This window comes from Erythrolamprus reginae, chromosome 1, assembly GCF_031021105.1.
Source record: "Erythrolamprus reginae isolate rEryReg1 chromosome 1, rEryReg1.hap1, whole genome shotgun sequence".
NCBI lineage: Eukaryota > Metazoa > Chordata > Lepidosauria > Squamata > Dipsadidae > Erythrolamprus > Erythrolamprus reginae.
The window spans coordinates 388,308,837-388,326,363 of record NC_091950.1 but is presented as its reverse complement, the minus strand read 5'-3'; the positions used below and the strand labels follow the sequence as shown (position 1 = coordinate 388,326,363).

General features: G+C 40.7%; 1 protein-coding gene across 1 annotated transcript in view; it reads left to right on the top strand.

The window, feature by feature from the left end:
* Positions 1–12,417: 12,417 nt before the first annotated feature.
* MSRA (methionine sulfoxide reductase A) overlaps positions 12,418–17,527 on the top strand; it is a 154,951-nt gene continuing 149,841 nt past the window's right edge. Inside the window, exon 1 of the mRNA XM_070734850.1 lies at positions 12,418–12,727. Within this exon, the coding sequence (XP_070590951.1) occupies positions 12,592–12,727 (136 nt within the window). The 5' untranslated portion in view covers positions 12,418–12,591. The remainder of the gene's footprint in view (positions 12,728–17,527) is intronic.

The following is a 17,527-nucleotide window of genomic DNA, read 5'->3' as shown; positions in this document are numbered from 1 at the left end:
CTCATTTTTCTTGGCGACTTCAACCTACCTCATATTAACTGAACCCTAAATGAATGTTCAACTGGACCCATACACTCAACCCTTTATAATGCTATTACTAATCTAGGGCTCGAACAGCTAGTAACAAGCAATACTAGACTCAGCAATTGTCTCGATCTCAGATTTTGAAACAGTTTACACTTTACACTCAATTTATGGACTGCAAACAATAGAGCCCTTTTCCAGCAGTGACCATAGCATGATTGACTTTTGTCTCAATATACATCCTTACAAAAATGACCACAATAAAAGTATAACCAATTACAATTTAAAAAAAGCCAACTATGATATCATAGATACTGACCTCTCATCTCTTGATTGGCAAACTTTATTCTCTGACTGTAATACTGCTGAAGACTATTACGATTTCTTTTTGCTCAAATTATAATCTTTTTGCAGAGATTATAATTATCACCAAAATCAAGACAAACAAATTACCCATAAAAATAAGAAAGGTCCAATCCAAAAAAATATCCCTTTAGCAGAAAAACAAAATTGGCTACATTACTAACTTTAAAGGCTGCTACAAAAAACTATGCCACCAATTACAGACCAGATGTATCAATTATCATATCAATCAAGAAGAAAACCTTCTTCTTGATTGATATGATAATTCCACATGTACCTTCTACATCTGTGTAAACAACAAACTCAAAGATTCGACATCCATCCCACCCGTCAAAGGACCAAATGGTAAAGAATACAGGTGAAACTTGAAAAATTAGAATATCGTGCAAATGTTCGTTTATTTCAGTAATGTAACTTAAAAGTGAAACTTAATATATGAGAGATAATCATAACATGCAAGGCAAGATAGTTCAAGCCATGATTGTCATAATTGTGATGAATATGAGGTACAGCTCACGAAAACCCCAAATCCCCCATCTCAGAAAATTAGAATATTTCATGTGATCAATAAAACAAGGATTGTAGATAGAACAATATCGGACCTCTGAAAAGTAAACATTCATATGTACTCAGTACTTTGTTTGGGCCCCTTTTGCAGCAATTACTGCCTCAATGAGGCGTGGCATGGATGCTATCAGCCTGTGGCATTGCTGAGGTGTTATGGAAGACCAGGATGCTTCAATAGTGGCCTTCAGCTTTTCTGCATTGTTCTGTGTCATGTCTCTTATCTTTCTCTTGGCAATGCCTCACAGATTCTCTATGGGGTTGAGGTCAGACGAGTTTGCTGTTCAATCAAGCACAATAATCCCATAGTCATTGAACTACCATAGATTTTGGTGCTCTTGGCAGTGTGGTTAGGTGCCAAGTCCTGATAGACTATAGATGCAAAGCTGTGTGCATAGTCTGGCCCCATGTTTTACATAGGGTAAAATTCATTGGAGGGATGAGTTTATTACATCAGACACTAAGTGACACCGATGATTTACCATACAATTTCTATTGCATTTATATCAATGCATTACAGTGGAATAAAGTACATATTTTACAGATAAAGACATGTAGTAAATAATACAACTCTTAAAGATGGAATACTTTCATTTATATTATATTCCTTTTTAATTAATAAAAAGAGAAGAAACTCAAAACACAAGTGAATTTTTGATACCAGTACTGATGGAAATACACACTGCTCAAAAAAAAAAGAAAGGAAACACTTACACAACACAATATAACTCCAAGTAAATCAAACTTCTGCAATATCAAACTGTCTACTTAGGAAGCAACACTGATTGATAATCAATTTCATATTTTTTTTATTTTTATTTTATTTATTCTTTGTCCAATATATAATACATAAGAAAGGGAATAGACATTAAGTGGTATATAAAAGATAGGAAGTGAAGAGGAAGAGAAGTAGGTGGGAAGGGGAGAATATATATGATAAAATGGAAAGGAAAGACAATTGGACAGGGGACGAAAGGCACATCAGTGCACTTATGTACGCCCCTTACTGGCCTCTTAGGAACCTGGAGAGGTCGATCGAGGAGAGTCTGAGGGAGAAATGTTGGGGGTTGGGGGTTGACACTATTGAGTCAGGTAATGAGTTCCACGCTTCGACGACTCGATTGTTAAAGTCATATTTTTTACAGTCAAGTTTGGAGCGATTAACATTGAGTTTGAAGCTGTTGCATGCTCTTGTGTTGTTGCGGTTGAAGCTGAAGTAGTCGTTGACCGGAAGGACATTACAGCGAATGATTTTGTGGGCAGTACTTAAATCTTGTTTTAGGCGCCGCAGTTCTAAGCTTTCAAGATCCAGGATAGTTAGTCTGTTTTCGTAGGGTATTCTGTTTCGGGTGGAGGAGTGGAGGGCTCTTCTGGTGAAGTATCTTTGGACGTTTTCGAGAGTGTTGATGTCTGAGATGTGGTGAGGGTTCCAGACAGATGAGCTATATTCGAGGATGGGCCTGGCATAGGTTTTGTAGGCTCTGGTCAGTAGTGTGAGATTGCCAGAGCAGAAGCTACGTAGAATCAGGTTTACAACTCTGGAAGCCTTTTTGGCAATATTGTTGCAGTGGGCTTTAGCACTTAGGTCATTTGAAATTAGTATTCCGAGGTCTTTTACTGAGTGTGGGTTTGCTGTGAGAATTTGTTTGTTCAGTTCATATATGAGGTTTGGGTTCTTTTTGCCGATGTGGAGGGTAGAGCATTTGTTGGATGAGATTCGAAGTTGCCAGATGTTAGACCAATCTGAAACATAGTCAAGGTCTTTTTGGAGAGTGAGTGTGTTGTCAGTGGTGTTGAAAAGTTTTACATCATCGGCAAAGAGCACACAGTTGCTTGCGATATTATCGCAGAGGTCGTTGATGTATAGGATGAAAAGAGTAGGACCTAGTACGCTGCCTTGGGGAACGCCGCTTTTGACAGGGACAGGGGAGGAAATGGCGCTTCCGATTTTGACAACTTGTTGCCTGTTTGACAGGAATGCAGTAATCCAGTTGTGGAGGAGTCCTGAGATGCCATAGGATTTGAGTTTTAGGAGAAGTTTGTCATGAACCACTGAGTCAAAGGCTTTGCAGAAGTCGATATAAATTGCATCTATGGATTTTCCTTGATCAAGGTGGGTAGTCCAGATGTTTTTGCAGTGAAGTAGTTGTAGGTTGCAGGATAGTTTCTTTCTGAATCCAAATTGTTTTTTTTGATAGTAGGTTATTAGATTCTAGGTAAAGGGTGATTGATCGATTTATGATTGATTCCATGATTTTACAAGGGACGCAGCATAGTGATATTGGTCGGTAGTTGTCAACTAGTGATGGGTCTCCTTGTTTGAAGATGGGGATGACTACTGCTTTAGACCACAGCTTGGGGAGAGTACTGGTCCTGAAGGATTTTTGGAAGATAATGCTTAAGGGCTCAGCTATGGCAGAAGAAAGTTTTCTTAAGAAGTATGCACAAAGACCATCTGGTCCAACAGATAGGGAAGGTTTGAGATCACGGATTGCTTTTTCAATGTAGTCTGTAGTGAAGATGATTTGGGTTATGCTGTTGTGCACATTCAACTTTGTACAGAACAAAGTATTCAATGAGAATATTTCATTCATTCATATCTAGGATGTATTATTTGAGTGTTCCTTTTTTTTTTAGCAGTATATATATTATCAAAAAGAAGAAAAGAACACACAGATAAAAAGTGCTCTAACAAAAAAGTGAACTACAAGGAAAAATACATCATTAGTAACAATAGTAACAATTCTATATATTGTCTAATGCAAATATTATTCAAATATGTATATTTCTGATACATTCATAAAACTGTTTAACCTACTCTATTCTGCATAAATGAATTGCATATTTCATTCTACTTGCCTATGCAAAGTCTATGTCTACAGGTAATCCTTTCAAAAGTAACAAGTGGAATCAGATCTTCAATCCATTGAATGTATGGAATCATACATTTATCTTCCCAATGCTGTAATATCAGTCTTTTAGTAATAGTAAAGGCAAGTTGAATTCATTTTAATTCAAATTCCATGCATTAGTTACATAGTACAAAAGAACACTATCATCTGAAAATTTTAGCTTTTGTCACACAATTGTCCAGTATTTATTCATTAATTTCTCCCCAACTAATGAAAACTTTGTGGTTGACATTACAGGTTAAAAGCTCTGGAAACAGTTCTGCCTTCATTGCTTTAGTTCTGGAAGTGGGCAGAATCAGCCTACAAAAATGCATTCTCTTGCTCTTGCGATATCCAGGGTGTGTCTCAATGCAGAACCATCGAAGATTTTGTAGGTTAATATTAGCACTCTGAATTGTTGTTGAAAGTCTTTGGTAATTCAGGCAGTACCCACAAAATTGGTATTATGTAATTGTAACGGCAAATTAGCTGCTGTATTTTACATCCAATAGCTTTTTGTTAGAGTTCAAATGCAGACTGTACAATGTGTTGTGGTAATCTATCCTAGCAATGACTGAGGTGTTACACTAGCTGCAGCATCTTATTCCTTACTCCATGGGAGGGCCATTATTATATTGGTTGAGAATAAAATAAAAGGTACTTTTTTTTCTATTTGAAAAAACAGTATCTTAAATTCAGGGACATCTTCCTTTTTACTAAATATAAAACTTACCATTCATGATAGGGTTTTTGCCTATCAAATGTGGCTTCTGTTATTAACTTTTCTTAGTTAAGTGATAAATAACCAAATACCTTTTAGAGTAAATAGCTTCAGAGTTCAAACCCTTGTTACTAGCCATGTTGGGTGGAGCACTTGCTGTGTTCTTTTTAAAGAAGCATTGGGTTTATTTTTTTCTTTTGATGTATCAGTAGATGATCTTTGAAACATACAGTACTGTATTTGAATGGGCCCTAGTTAATATTGGTTGGGAATCACCAAGGAATTCCAGGGCTGTTGGTTATGTAGAAATAAAACATATCCTGGAAGAAGACAATTGAGAATAATTTTCATTTCCCAAATGAAATGAAATGCTTTTTTCAAGAGGCAACTGGACTTTCTGTTTTTTCTTTGAAGACCTTTTGCTTCCCTTCCAAGAAGCTTCTTCAGCTCTGGATGGCCTGGATGACTGAGAATCTTCATTGGCATTTCCATTTTGTTGCCAATAAAACTTTGTTAACCTATCCACGAAGTCCTCAGGAGTCAAATTCAGCTCACAGAAAACTTAAACTTTTTTAGTTTTGTCTTTGATAATTTGGTCAGTTTTTATCCCTTTTCTTTCCATTGTCATCTGGATTAGTTGCTCTTTGTCTTTCCTCTGGACCATGGTACTAAGGCAAAGTAATATTCTAAAGCAGAAGAAAGGGGACCTTGGTAGTTCTGGTATTATTTTGTACCCCTCTTTTAACTAGCCCCTGAAATAGTGTCTATTCATCTTTGCCTTATTAGAGGACAACTGCCTGGAAATAATAATAATAAAAAACCCTTACACACATACACACCTCTTAATGGTCCTAATGCATCATATGGCATTGTTATAGTTATAACCTTGTAAAATATTGCTCTATGAAATCTTTTATTCTAGCCTTCTCTGTCAGTCAGGCCTACAAATGGTCAATGTCTAATATTTAAGAGAGCCGGGGTGGCGCAGCAGGTTGAGTGCTGTACTGCAGGCCACTGAAGCAGACTGTAGATCTGCAGGCCAGCGGTTCAAATCTCATCACCGGCTTAAGGTTGACTCAGCCTTCCATCCTTCCGAGGTGGGTAAAATGAGGACCCGGATTGTGGAGGCGATATGCTGGCTCTGTTAAAAAGTGCAATTGCTAACATGTTGTAAGCTGCCCTGAGTCTAAGGAGAAGGGCGGCATAAAAATCGAATAAATAAATAAATAAATTTAAGTTCTTTAAGCCCCCTGAAGGCTTTGTTCTGATAGCCATTTCTCCCTTCTCATACTTGATATTTAGCTGGATCCTTTTATTCATCACCAAGACAGATTTTGAGCCCTAGAGTCAAGGAGGAAAAGCAACTTGTCAAAGAAAGGTTGATCTTGTTCTTTTAATCACAATGCCCTTTTCTATTTCTTACACTGATCCTCTTCATCTTGAAAATGGAGTACAAGCTCTTGATTTAGTTCTGATCTCAAGTCTAGCCCTCTCCAACTTGAGATTTCTACCCTCAAGATTATCAGTCATTTGGAAGTGACGGTCAGCCTTTGTCAGAACCAGAGTTTATTGAAACTGCAGCTCAAATATATATGTAGGGAAGATGGGTGGGTAGGACTGCTGTAGTATTTTACATTTTAGTATTTACAGGTGTCTGTATATACTGTAGGTAGCTTATATGTTCCACTTTATAAAGGATAGCCCGCTTCCCATTTGGAAGTATCTAAAGGGCTGCAAAGTTCAACTTTTCATTTTAAAAATAAAATAATCCTAAAGGAAGAGCAGGAATGTTTACTTATGAACAGTTAAAATTCTGGACAGTACAATTTCTGCCTCACACCAAGAAATGGTTCTTTCTTCAATGTTTAAATATTACATTAGCTACATTAATGGCCAGATTTGCATTTCAAAATTAACCAGGTGAAACAGAGATACCATTATATCTATGTAGTATATTTAGATGGTAGTTTTGCCTTGATTTGGGTTTTTGCTTTTTGGAGCTCAATGTACTATATTATCTAACCAGTGGGTTTCTGTATAATTCAATATATAGCCCCCATAAAGAGATTGATTCAATAATCAAAGTAAACTGTTGAAACCTTAAATGCAAATCACATGCTTCTCTGTTTTTAAAGTGGAAATGTTGTAATTACTGTAAAGTGGAAGGAATGCTGAGTCATGGTGCATCAGCAGAATGATGCAATCTGTTCTACAACCTGGTTGGTCAATACTTGTGTATATTGTAATACAGTACACCTTTGCATAGGTGTGGTTTGTTTTGATCTATTGCGGTTTGTTGTTAGTAGTGGTCTAGTGGTTGGTTGGTCTGTGATAGTCATATTGTGTAATAGTTTGGTTAAATATTCTGCAATATAGTATAGAGTTAATAGTTTTGATACTAAGAAGTAAAAGCCTTCTGAAGAAAGAACTCCTGCTGTAGTGTCTTTATTAAGGAAATTGTCTAGTACCTGGTATCTTGCACATTTCCAAAGCAAGTTCAAAATTAACTCTGACAAGAACATGCCCAGAATTCCTCTGTGTCTTGCTTGGGATGGTTTATTTATTACACTTTATGCATTCTCAAGCCAACAAGGCTCAAAATGGTCAATAACAACAAAGCTCAAAGAATATGAAGAACTCCACAAAACAATTCAGCAATAAAAAGTATTTACCAAAAAGAGTAATGACACCGAGGAAGATATAACATACAATCCATAGGAAAAGGGACTACTTTATTAATGTCTATTTATTCCAGAGAAGATTTTAATTGCTTCCCAATAAACTAGTAGGTAGGAACCAGCCTTATATTGAGATAGTTGTAAAACTATTATTAGAGGAGGTCATTTGCACTTATTCATCTTTTCCTTGACCCTCTCATAGAAAGGAAGCTGAGGAGTTTCTGGAAAGTTCTGGAATATAAATTTTTCTTAACATATTGAGCAGGTAGGCTCAAAGAATCTTAAGGAATTTTATATTGAAAAAGTTTTATGGAGTTAAACTAAACTGATTATTTCTCATGCATGTTGTGAAATTGTGTAAAATTGTATCTACATCTGAACTCTCAATTCTGAAACCTGATTCCAATTGTGTGGAATCATGTGACTTTCCAAGTCTAAATGAAACAATGGATGTCTTTATATTTCTCTAGTCTAGCATATGTGTAATTTCCTAACAACTGTAGGTACTTTGCCAACCTTTTAGTGAAAAATTTAATTTCATAGCACTCATAGCTCCAGCATTGATCAAATATCCTCCACATGTGTTTGATCAACTATCATACTTTCCCAAATAGCATACTGGCTAGCTTACAATTTGCTTATATAGGGGGCTGAGCATTATAGAGTTTAATCAACATCATTGCTCTTGTTGTCAGATAATTTTGGCTACAGTTATGAAACTAGGCAAGAAATTTCTATTCTCAAGAAAATGTGGATTGCTGCCACATCCCCAGCAACCTTGTCTAAAATAACTGTGCCCTACAGTGAAAACATATTCTTTAGATGGAATTCCTGATACGTTGGTGGCATGCATACCAATCTGACTACCATGTAAACAGATATCCACTTTGATAATTCTTTAATTTTTTTGGAGACGGAATTAGAATTGTTATGGTGGATTTCCTGTTCTGTACAAAATCAACAATCAAGTACTCATTATCTGACACTTGTCCACAACTATAAACATTTTAATTTGAAGACTTGTACTAGCCAATGGATCCATAAACTAACTTTAGACTATGCCTCAGTATGCATCTGCTTCTTCTCTAGTGTAGCCACAGTAAAAAGTGTGGTATCTCTGTCTTGATATTCTATACTAAAAACTGGTCTGACAAGAATGGCAATTTTTTCGTAATTTTAAATGCATCTTTTCTTTTGAAAAACACATGGCCAGAAAGCTTATAAAGTGGCTACTATACTGTATATCCTCTTGAATTTTTCTTCTTTCATTGGATGGGTCTGGTCTTAAGCTTTGAAATCCAAAAGAATTTCCTGATGTAAACCAGCATAAAGTGTGATGCTGCGCTTCTTCTAGAAATCCACCAGATGGCTTTGGAGAACTCATAACTAAAACTGAAAACTTCCTAGAAGGAAGATAAACCCCAAGGGGGTGGGGGGAGTCCTTTTAATAACATCACTGTTATCATTTAGAGCAGTGTTTCCCAACCTTTTTTGAGCCGCGGCACATTATTCATATTTTCAAAATCCTGGGGAACACTGAACAGGGGGGTGGGGGGGGGGGGTAGCTAAAGAAATGTTTTGACAAAAAAAAATCTTCCTCCATTTCGCTCTATTTCTCCCTCACTCTTTCTCTCTCTTCCTTCCTTCCTTCCCTTCTTTCTCTCTCCATCCCTCTTTCTTCCTTCCTCTCTTTTTTGCTCTCTTTCTCTCTCCCTCCTTCCCTCCCTATATGTCTTTCTCTCTCCCTTGCTCTCTCTGCCTCTCTTGCTATCTCTCTTTCATTCTCTCTCTTTCTTTCTCTCTTTCTCTCTCTCTCTGTCTCTTTCTCTCTCTTGCTAGCTCTCTTTCTCTCTCTTTCTCTTTCTCTCTCTCTCTGCCTCTCTTGCTATGTCTCTCTTGCTCTGTCTCTCTTTCTCTCTCTTCCTTTCTTCTCTGCGGAGGCCGGCGAAGGTTTTTCTTATTTTAAATGTTCCGGGTGGCAGGGGGATGCGGAGCCCGCACGCACCCCCCCGACATTCCAAATTCTGCCTCAGCTGTGAGAAGAACGCCTGCCCCGCCTGTCCTGCAGCCCTTTCGCTGACAGCCTGGGACAAAAGCGCTCCGTGAAGGGACTGCAAGAGGGGCCGGGCGGGCATTAGCAGCCGGATGAGGAGGACGAGAAGCCGCTGCAGCCACCCCCAATCCCCCCCCTTCCCTGGGTGCCTTCCAAAGGCCCCTGGAAAAAGGCAGGAGGTAGCAACAAGGCGCGAGGACAAGCAGGCAGCTTGGCGGAGGGGAAGCGCTGAGAGGCTCTCCTCCTTCCCCACCCCCACGCTTCTCTCCCGCCCTGGCTTTTGCTTTGCCCGCAGATTTCCCCGCAGTTCAAAAGGAGGCAAGAGGTGGCCTGGATGAAATTGCGGGGAAATCATGGGGCGAAGCGAAAGCCAGGGCGGGAGAGAAGCGCGGGGGTGGGGAAGGAGGAGAGCCCCTCAGCGCTTCCCCTCCGCCAAGCTGCCTGCTTGTCCTCGCGCCTCGTTGCTACCTCATGCTGCTCCCACCATGGCTGCGCGCGGTTCCGGTGCCCCTGGCTGAAGGTCGTCCTGTGGCTGGTCTTGGGCTTTACGGTTGCTTTCTGGTTCCCTCTCCTCCCTCCGCCTGTGTCTACTGCCAGCGCCTCATTCCTCGGAGCTGCCGCTTCCTTCCAGGCAGCCCAGCCACGCTGCCGTAGAAAGTGCAGAGGTTATTGCCGCCACCTCTGCCTCCACTCAGGGAGCCACCGTGGTTGAGCTGAGCGAGAGGAAAAGGCGTGGTGACCACGGTGGCTCCCTGAGTGGAGGCAGAAGCGGTGGCAATAACCTCTGTGCTTTCTACGGCAGCGTGGCTGAGCTGGACGGAGGGAAGCGGCAGCTCCCAATCGAGGAACCCAGGGCAACGGGCGACGGCTTGGTGGGAGGCAACGGCGGGAGACACAGGCGGTGGGAGGAGAGGGAACCAGGAAGCGACTGTGAAGCCCAAGACCATCCGCAGGACGACACTCAGGCAGGGGCGCCGGCAGCGCCCCGCCCAGCTTGAGCTTCTCGCGGCACACCTGGCCATGTCTGTGCCGCGGCACACCGGTTGGGAAACGCTGATTTAGAGATATAGAATGGCAAGAAAATTCAACTTCACCCTCTGTTTTATTCATGTTGCAAAAGACTCCCCCCCCTTTTTTTCTTTTACATTGTAACTTCTTGTTGCACTGTTTCAGCTGAATCCCATGTAATCTCTGCCAAATGAAGAAAGAGAATCTGTTATTTTATTGTATGAACTCTATTTGGTCCACAGAAGGTGTCACAAGATATTGAGCTATCCTTTTTGATATTTATAGCATCCCTAATTCTTGTGGCCTTAGGCAAATCAAGAAAAGCATTTCTGAAGATTTCAATGAGTGCATTTTTTTGTATATGTGGAGGCATTATACAGAAAACATTTCTTCAATGTTTTCCAAACGAATGGCCCATGTAACATCACTGTTCCATGAGCTGCATTGGCTTCTCTTCCACAATTCAAGTTGTTGTCCCAAAGATGCTTTTTCAAGAGGCAACATTTGGGCATTCCTTATTCATGAAGAAATTCCAATTTTTTTGTTCAGAAAAACCTTCATGTGGGAAATTAAGGAAAAGTATTATGGCACAGTATGCTTTCCTTAGTCATAGGCTAGTGTTGTACAAATTGAAGCACTGCAATTTACGAATTTATGGATTACAATAGAGTTTATGCTGGCACAAAACATTATTAGGACACCAAATATTAATATGCAGAACCTGAGTACAGTATATGCATTTTTCAAGTTACATGTTCTAGGTCAGGGGTAGACAAATTTGGCTCTTCTATGACTTGTGGACATCAACTCCCAGAATTCCTGAGACAATCATGCTAGCTCAGGAATTCTGGGAGTTGAAGTCCCCACGTCATAGAAGAGCCAACTTTGCCTTCCCCTGTTCTAGGTGAACTTCCCAAATTAGTAAACTAACTATAGTGCAGTATGTTTTCGGAGAAGGGCGGCATACAAATCTAATAAATAATAATAATAATAATAATAATAATAATAATAATAATTCATTGTATTGTATAAAGCCAGCCACTTGTTTCATAAATCATACTTAAGTAAAGCTTAGATTACTGTCCGATATAATCCATATTTTAAAGAGGAAGCAAAACAATAACCAACTTTTATCCAACTGTGGTGTTAACTAATAGCATCCACACGACTGATTTAACTATGGTTTATTCCAGTAGTTTGCCAGCTTTTCCCTTCATTATCCAAAACTGCTGATCGGAAAATCCTTTTTTATCCAAAGCCAACTTCAATTTGAACATCCTTGTGACTGGCTAATGAACAGATTCATGTCTCGTTACCCTAAGAAAAAGCACCTTTATCCTATTTTGGGTAACATATCCAGATTTTGGGAAGGACTATTAACTCTAATTTTCCAAGTACTCACAACACTACCTAATCACAAACTTAGCATGGATTCTTGTTTTCCACCACTGTAAACTGCAGCCAGGTATCTCGTAGTTTTAAGATAACAAGAAGAATTGGAAGGGACCTTGGAGGTCTTCTAGTCCAACCCCCTGCTTAGGCAGGAAACCCTACACTACTTCAGACAGATGGTCATTCAACATCTGCTTTAAAACTTCCAGTGTAGGAGCATTCACAATTTCAGGAGTTCCACTGATTAATTGTTCTAACTGTCAGGAAATTTCTTCGTAGTACTAAGTTGCTTCTCTCCTTGTTTAGTTTCCACCCATTGCCTCCTGTTCTACCCTCAGGTGCTTTGGAGAATAGGTTGACTCCTTCTTTGTCGCAACCCCTGAGATATTGGAACACTGCTATCCTGTCTCCCCTGGCCCTTCTTTTCGTTCAACTAGCCATGCCAGTTCTCGCAACCGTTCTCCACATGTTTTAGCTTCCAGTCCCCTAATCATCTTTACTAACAAACCTTTACTATAGCAAACCTTTACTATATCTTCGTATTGGCCAGATATCCCGTTGTGAATATTGCCTACGGTAGGTGTCTCCAACCTTGGCTGCTTTAAGACTTGCGGACTTCAACTCCCAGAATTCCTCAGCCAGCAAACCAAAGTTGGCTGAGGAATTCTGGGAGTTGAAGTCCGCAAGTGTTAAAGCGGCCAAGGTTGGAGACCCCTGGCCTACGGAGTCAAACGAAAGTTACACACGGATTTTTTTCTCTCCCGCGCGCATTGATTGACTACGTGCTCCGAGTCGCTTGCCCAGTTCCTACGCAAGCCGTCCGGCAGTTCGCTACCGCCTCTTCCTCCTTTTTGCCCTTGGGTATTTAAAAGGAGGCGGGGGGGGGGGAGTTAGCAAATGCTTTCTGCTGCTGCTGCCTGCCGTCTCTTCCGTACTTTCGCCACCATGGGAGAAGCCGCTTCGGTTTTCCTAAAAATTCCCAGCAAGGAAGCATCTTTGCCTGGCAGAGACCAGAGTCTCGTCCGTATTCCGGGTAGGCAAAAGGAGAAGGAAAATGTTTATTCACCGTGAGCTGTTGGTGTGAGGCGGTTTCCTGCGCACGCGCTTTAAGAAAGCAGTAGAAGGAAAACGTCAACGAGCGTTCTGAAGCTTGGGGGGGGGGCGTACGCTTTCTTTCTTCCTTCCGAGTAGGGCTTGTTGACGCATGCGCATGAGAACGCCTTCCGATATGATCTGATTCGGCTGCTCAGGAAAAGTAAAGCCAAGCCATTCAGCCTATTGCGCATGCTTAGTCGTGGGTCTGGTCTTGTGTAACTTGCCTATTGCGTTTGGTTGGTGCTTTTATTAGTATGGTATTTTTGATTTTGCAGAAAATAAATGATTCATTTGTTACCAGCTTTGATTTAATATTATTGCTAAGATATTTTTCCCCATAGGGAATATTTTTTACTTTACTTGAAATTTCAAATGAAAATTATCTTTTAACTTTTATGTACACTGAGAGCATTCCTTGTGTGCCCAATCACACTTGGCCAATAAAATTCTGTTCTATTACAAAAACAATAAGAAAAAAAATCATCTGGCCTGTTTTTAACACAGTAACAAGCTTCACCCACAGAAATCAGCAGGTAGATATTTTACCAGTTTCAGATCGATTTTGCTATTAAAGACAGGAATATATACTAGTATAAAGTCTATTAGGACATTTTATGTTCTCCAGAGGTGTATTCAATATTCTTGAAATATTTCTATTATTATTCTTATTTCTGTAACTATAATGTTCTTAATTGCATTTTATATTTGCTTCTGTAACAGAACCTGGCTATACTAATGACATGTTTCTACTTCCTTAATTTATTTTATTTTTATTTTATTTATTTATTTTGTCCAATACATCAGTGTTTCCCAACCTTTTTTGAGCCGCGGCACATTATTCATATTTTCAAAATCCTGGGGAACATTGAACGGGGGTGGGTGGGGGGCGGCTAATGAAAAGTTTGGACAAAAAAAATCTCTCCCTCCCTTTCGCTCTATTTCTCCCTCCCTCATTCTCTTCCTTCCCTTCTTTCTCTCTCTCCATCCCTCTTTCTTTCTTCCTCTCTTTTTTGCTCTCTCTCTCCCTCCTTCCCTCCCTCTATGTCTTTCTCTCTCACTTGCTCTCTCTCTCTCTCTTGCTATCTCTCTTGTTTTTTCTCTCTCTCACTCTCTTCTTTCCTCTCTCATCTCTCTTTCTTTCTTTCTTTCTTTCTCTTTATCTCTCCCCCTCTTTCTCTTTCTCTATGTCTCCCCCTCTTGCTCCTCTCTCTTTTTCTCACTTTCCCTCTCTTGTTTTCTTTCTCTCTCTTGCTTTCTCTCTCTTTCTCTCTTGTTTTCTTTCTCTCGTTCTCTCTCTTGCTATCTCTTTCTCTCCCCCTTTCTCTCTCTCTTTCTCTTGTTTTCTTTCTCACACTTTCTCTCTCTCATTCTCTCTCTCTTGCTATCTCTTTCTCTACCCCCTCTTTGTCTCTCTCTCTCTTTCTCACTTTCTATCTTGCTCTGTCGCTCTCACTCTCGTTCTCAGGAGGCTAGCGAAAGTGATTTTTCCAAGGGTGCACCCGAAGCCGCGGCCGCCCCCCATGCGCCTCTACCCCCCTCACGCCCCTGGCTACTCATCGCTGCCTTCGCCGAAAGTGCTTTTGTCCCAGGCTCTCAGCGAGGGGGCTGCAGGAGAGGTGGGGAAGGCGATCTCTCTCGTTCTCCGGAGGCTGGCGAAAGTGATTTTCAATGTCGGGGGCGTGGGCCGGCGTGCACTCTCCCCCTCCCCCTGCCACATTCAAAGTAAGCCGGCAGGGGGATGGGGAGAGAGAGCGCGCCGGCCCGCTCGCTCAACATTGAAAATCACTTTCGCTAGCCTCCGGAGAACGAGAGAGATTGCCTCTGCCGCCTCTCCTGCAGCCCCCTCGCTGAGAGCCCGAGACAAAAGCGCTTTCAGCGAAGGCAGCGGCGAGTAGCCAGTGGCGCGAGGGGGCTAGAGGCGCGGGGGGGCGGCCGCGGCTTTGGGTGTGCCCGTGGAAAAGGATGTGCGGGGGTGCGTTTTGGGGTGCGCTGGCGCAGGCGTGTGCGGCCCGGCACCCTCCTGCCCCCACAGCCAGTGCCCTCCCTCCAGGCCCCAAAGGACATTGGTTGCCGCCCCTGCCAGGGAAGCTCCAGCTGGGCGGGGCGCTGCTGGTGCCTCCACCCTGGAGCTCTTGCCACCGCCATCCCCCGGCTACTACCTGGTGCCGCTGCTGATGGTGCCCTCCTCCTCTTGCTGCCGGTGCGAAGAATGAAGCTCTCCTTTTTTCCCGCCTTCCTTCTTTGGGGCCCAGCAGGAGAGCGCCGGCAACAGCGGCATCGGGCAGTAGCCGCACCGGCAGCGCCCCGCCCAGCTGGAGCTGCCCTAGGAATTTCGCGGCACACCTGGCCATGTCTCACGGCACACTAGTGTGCCGTGGCACACTGGTTGGGAAACGCTGCAATACATAATACACATTGAAGAGAATAGATATGTAATACTGTAATATAAATAAAAGAATAGAAGAAAAGATATAAAAGTATAGGTGAACATATTTGAAAGGAAGAAAAGATAAATGAGATAAGGAGAGTTAACATTGCCAAAGCCAACAAGACACATAGGGAATTCAATACAGTATGCTTGATGAATGTTTAAGATACTGTTTAAGAATGAATCTAGGCTAGGTGAAGGTTTCTTATATTGCACATTTTCTGGTAGGTCGAAGGAGAAAATGCCTACATTCCTTGATTTACAACCATTTATTTAATGACCATTTCGAAGTTAGAACAACACTAAAAAGTGGCCTGACTCACTCATGACTATCACAATATCCCCATGGTCACATGACCAAATTTTTGATGCTTGACAGCTGGCGTGTATTTACCAAGGTTGCAGAATCCCTGGGCTATTGTGATAATCTTTTGACCAGCAAAAACAATGGGGAAGCTAGATTGACTTAACCATGTTACTAATGTACCTGCATTGTTTCACTTAACAACTGTGGCAAGGAAGTGGTACAATAGGCAAATCTGACATAACTGTCTTGCTTAGTAACAGAAATTTGGGGCATATTCTCTAGGGCATACTTATTTAATTCCCAGCAATCCTTTCAGTTTAAGTGGGAAATGGAAGTGAATGTGAAATGAAGTGAGGCCTTATGCAATGCATGTAATAAACACTACATTTCATTTGTAGTAACTTAACAGTTGGAGATGGCCTGTCCATTTATCTATTATACGTTTAGGACTAGATTGCCAATATGGCTAGCTTCATATTTGGTTTTGTTCAAGAAACTTAATGAAGTTTGTTCAAATCACAGTTGGCTGGATTGACATGTTAAATCATGGTTTACAAATACAGTGGGTGGGTTCATATAATGCGTTATGAATACGCATTATAGTTTCCTTACATTCCATGCATCAGTTCACTGCCTTCTAGCATTTATTTATTTATTTATTTATTTATTTATTGATTGATTGATTGATTTTGTCCATTACACAATGAGGGTTATATTTTGTATACATATAGTAAATATAAAATGAAGGTTATAGAGGATATACTCATAGAAAAATATATCTAAGAAAGAAGAGAAGAGAAAAAATAGGAATAAAGTATATCAATGAAAGAATAGAAGAAGAGATATAGGAATAGAAGAAAGGTATAGGAGATATAGGAGAGCAATAGGACAGGGGACGGAAGGCACTCTAGTGCACTTATGCACGCCCCTTATATTGTAGGAAATCTAAATAGTTAAAAAAAGATCTTTAAAATATTTCATTAATATGCACTCAATCTTCACAGTACATTCTTTTGCTGAAGATTTATTTATTGATTTTATTGATTTTATTTATTTATCAAGCATATAGTAGCTTGTATAAACATAAGTAAAAAGTAACAATAAAAGAAGACAGTAGGACAGTAGGACAGTAGGACAGAGACGGTAGGCACAGTGGTGCACTTATGCACGCCCCTTACAGATCTCTTAGTAATGAGGAGAGGTTGACTGTAGACTGTAGTTTTTGGGGTTTGGAGAAGAAACCACAAAGTCAGATAGTGCATTCTAGGCATTGATCACTCTATTGTTGAAGTCGTATTTGGTTTGGAGCAGTTTACATTTAATTTGAATCAATTATGTGCTCGTGTATTGCTGTGGTTGAAAGTGAAGTAGTCATTAACAGGAATGACATTTTGGTACAGTGTTCCCTCAATTTTCGTGGGTTCGAACTTCGCGGAAAGTCTATACCACGGTTTTTCAAAAATATTAATTAAAAAATACTTTGTGGGTTTTTTCCCTATACCACGGTTTTTCCCACCCGATGATGTCATATGTCATCGCCATATTTTGTCTGCCATTAATAAATATTTTTTTTTATAAACTTTAATAAATAAACATGGTGAGTAATAATCTGAATGGTTGCTAAGGGAATGGAAAATTGCAATTTAGGGGTTTAAAGTGTTAAGGGATGGCTTGTGATACTGTTCATAGCCAAAAATAATGTATTTACTTCCGCATCTCTACTTCGCGGAAATTCAACTTTTGCGGGCGGTCTCGGAACGCATCCCCCGCGGAAAGTGAGGGAACACTGTATATGATTTTATGAATTACATTTAGTTGTAAATTGTCTAATCCAAGTATTTCAAGTCTGGTGGAATAAGGTACAGTATTTTGTTGCAAGCAGAGGAGGGAAGGACTTTTCTTGTGAAATATTTCTGGACTCCCTTGATTGTCTGATATGCAATGCTGATTCCAGACAGGTGAGCTGTATTCCAGAATTGGTCTAATAAATGTTTTGTAAGCTG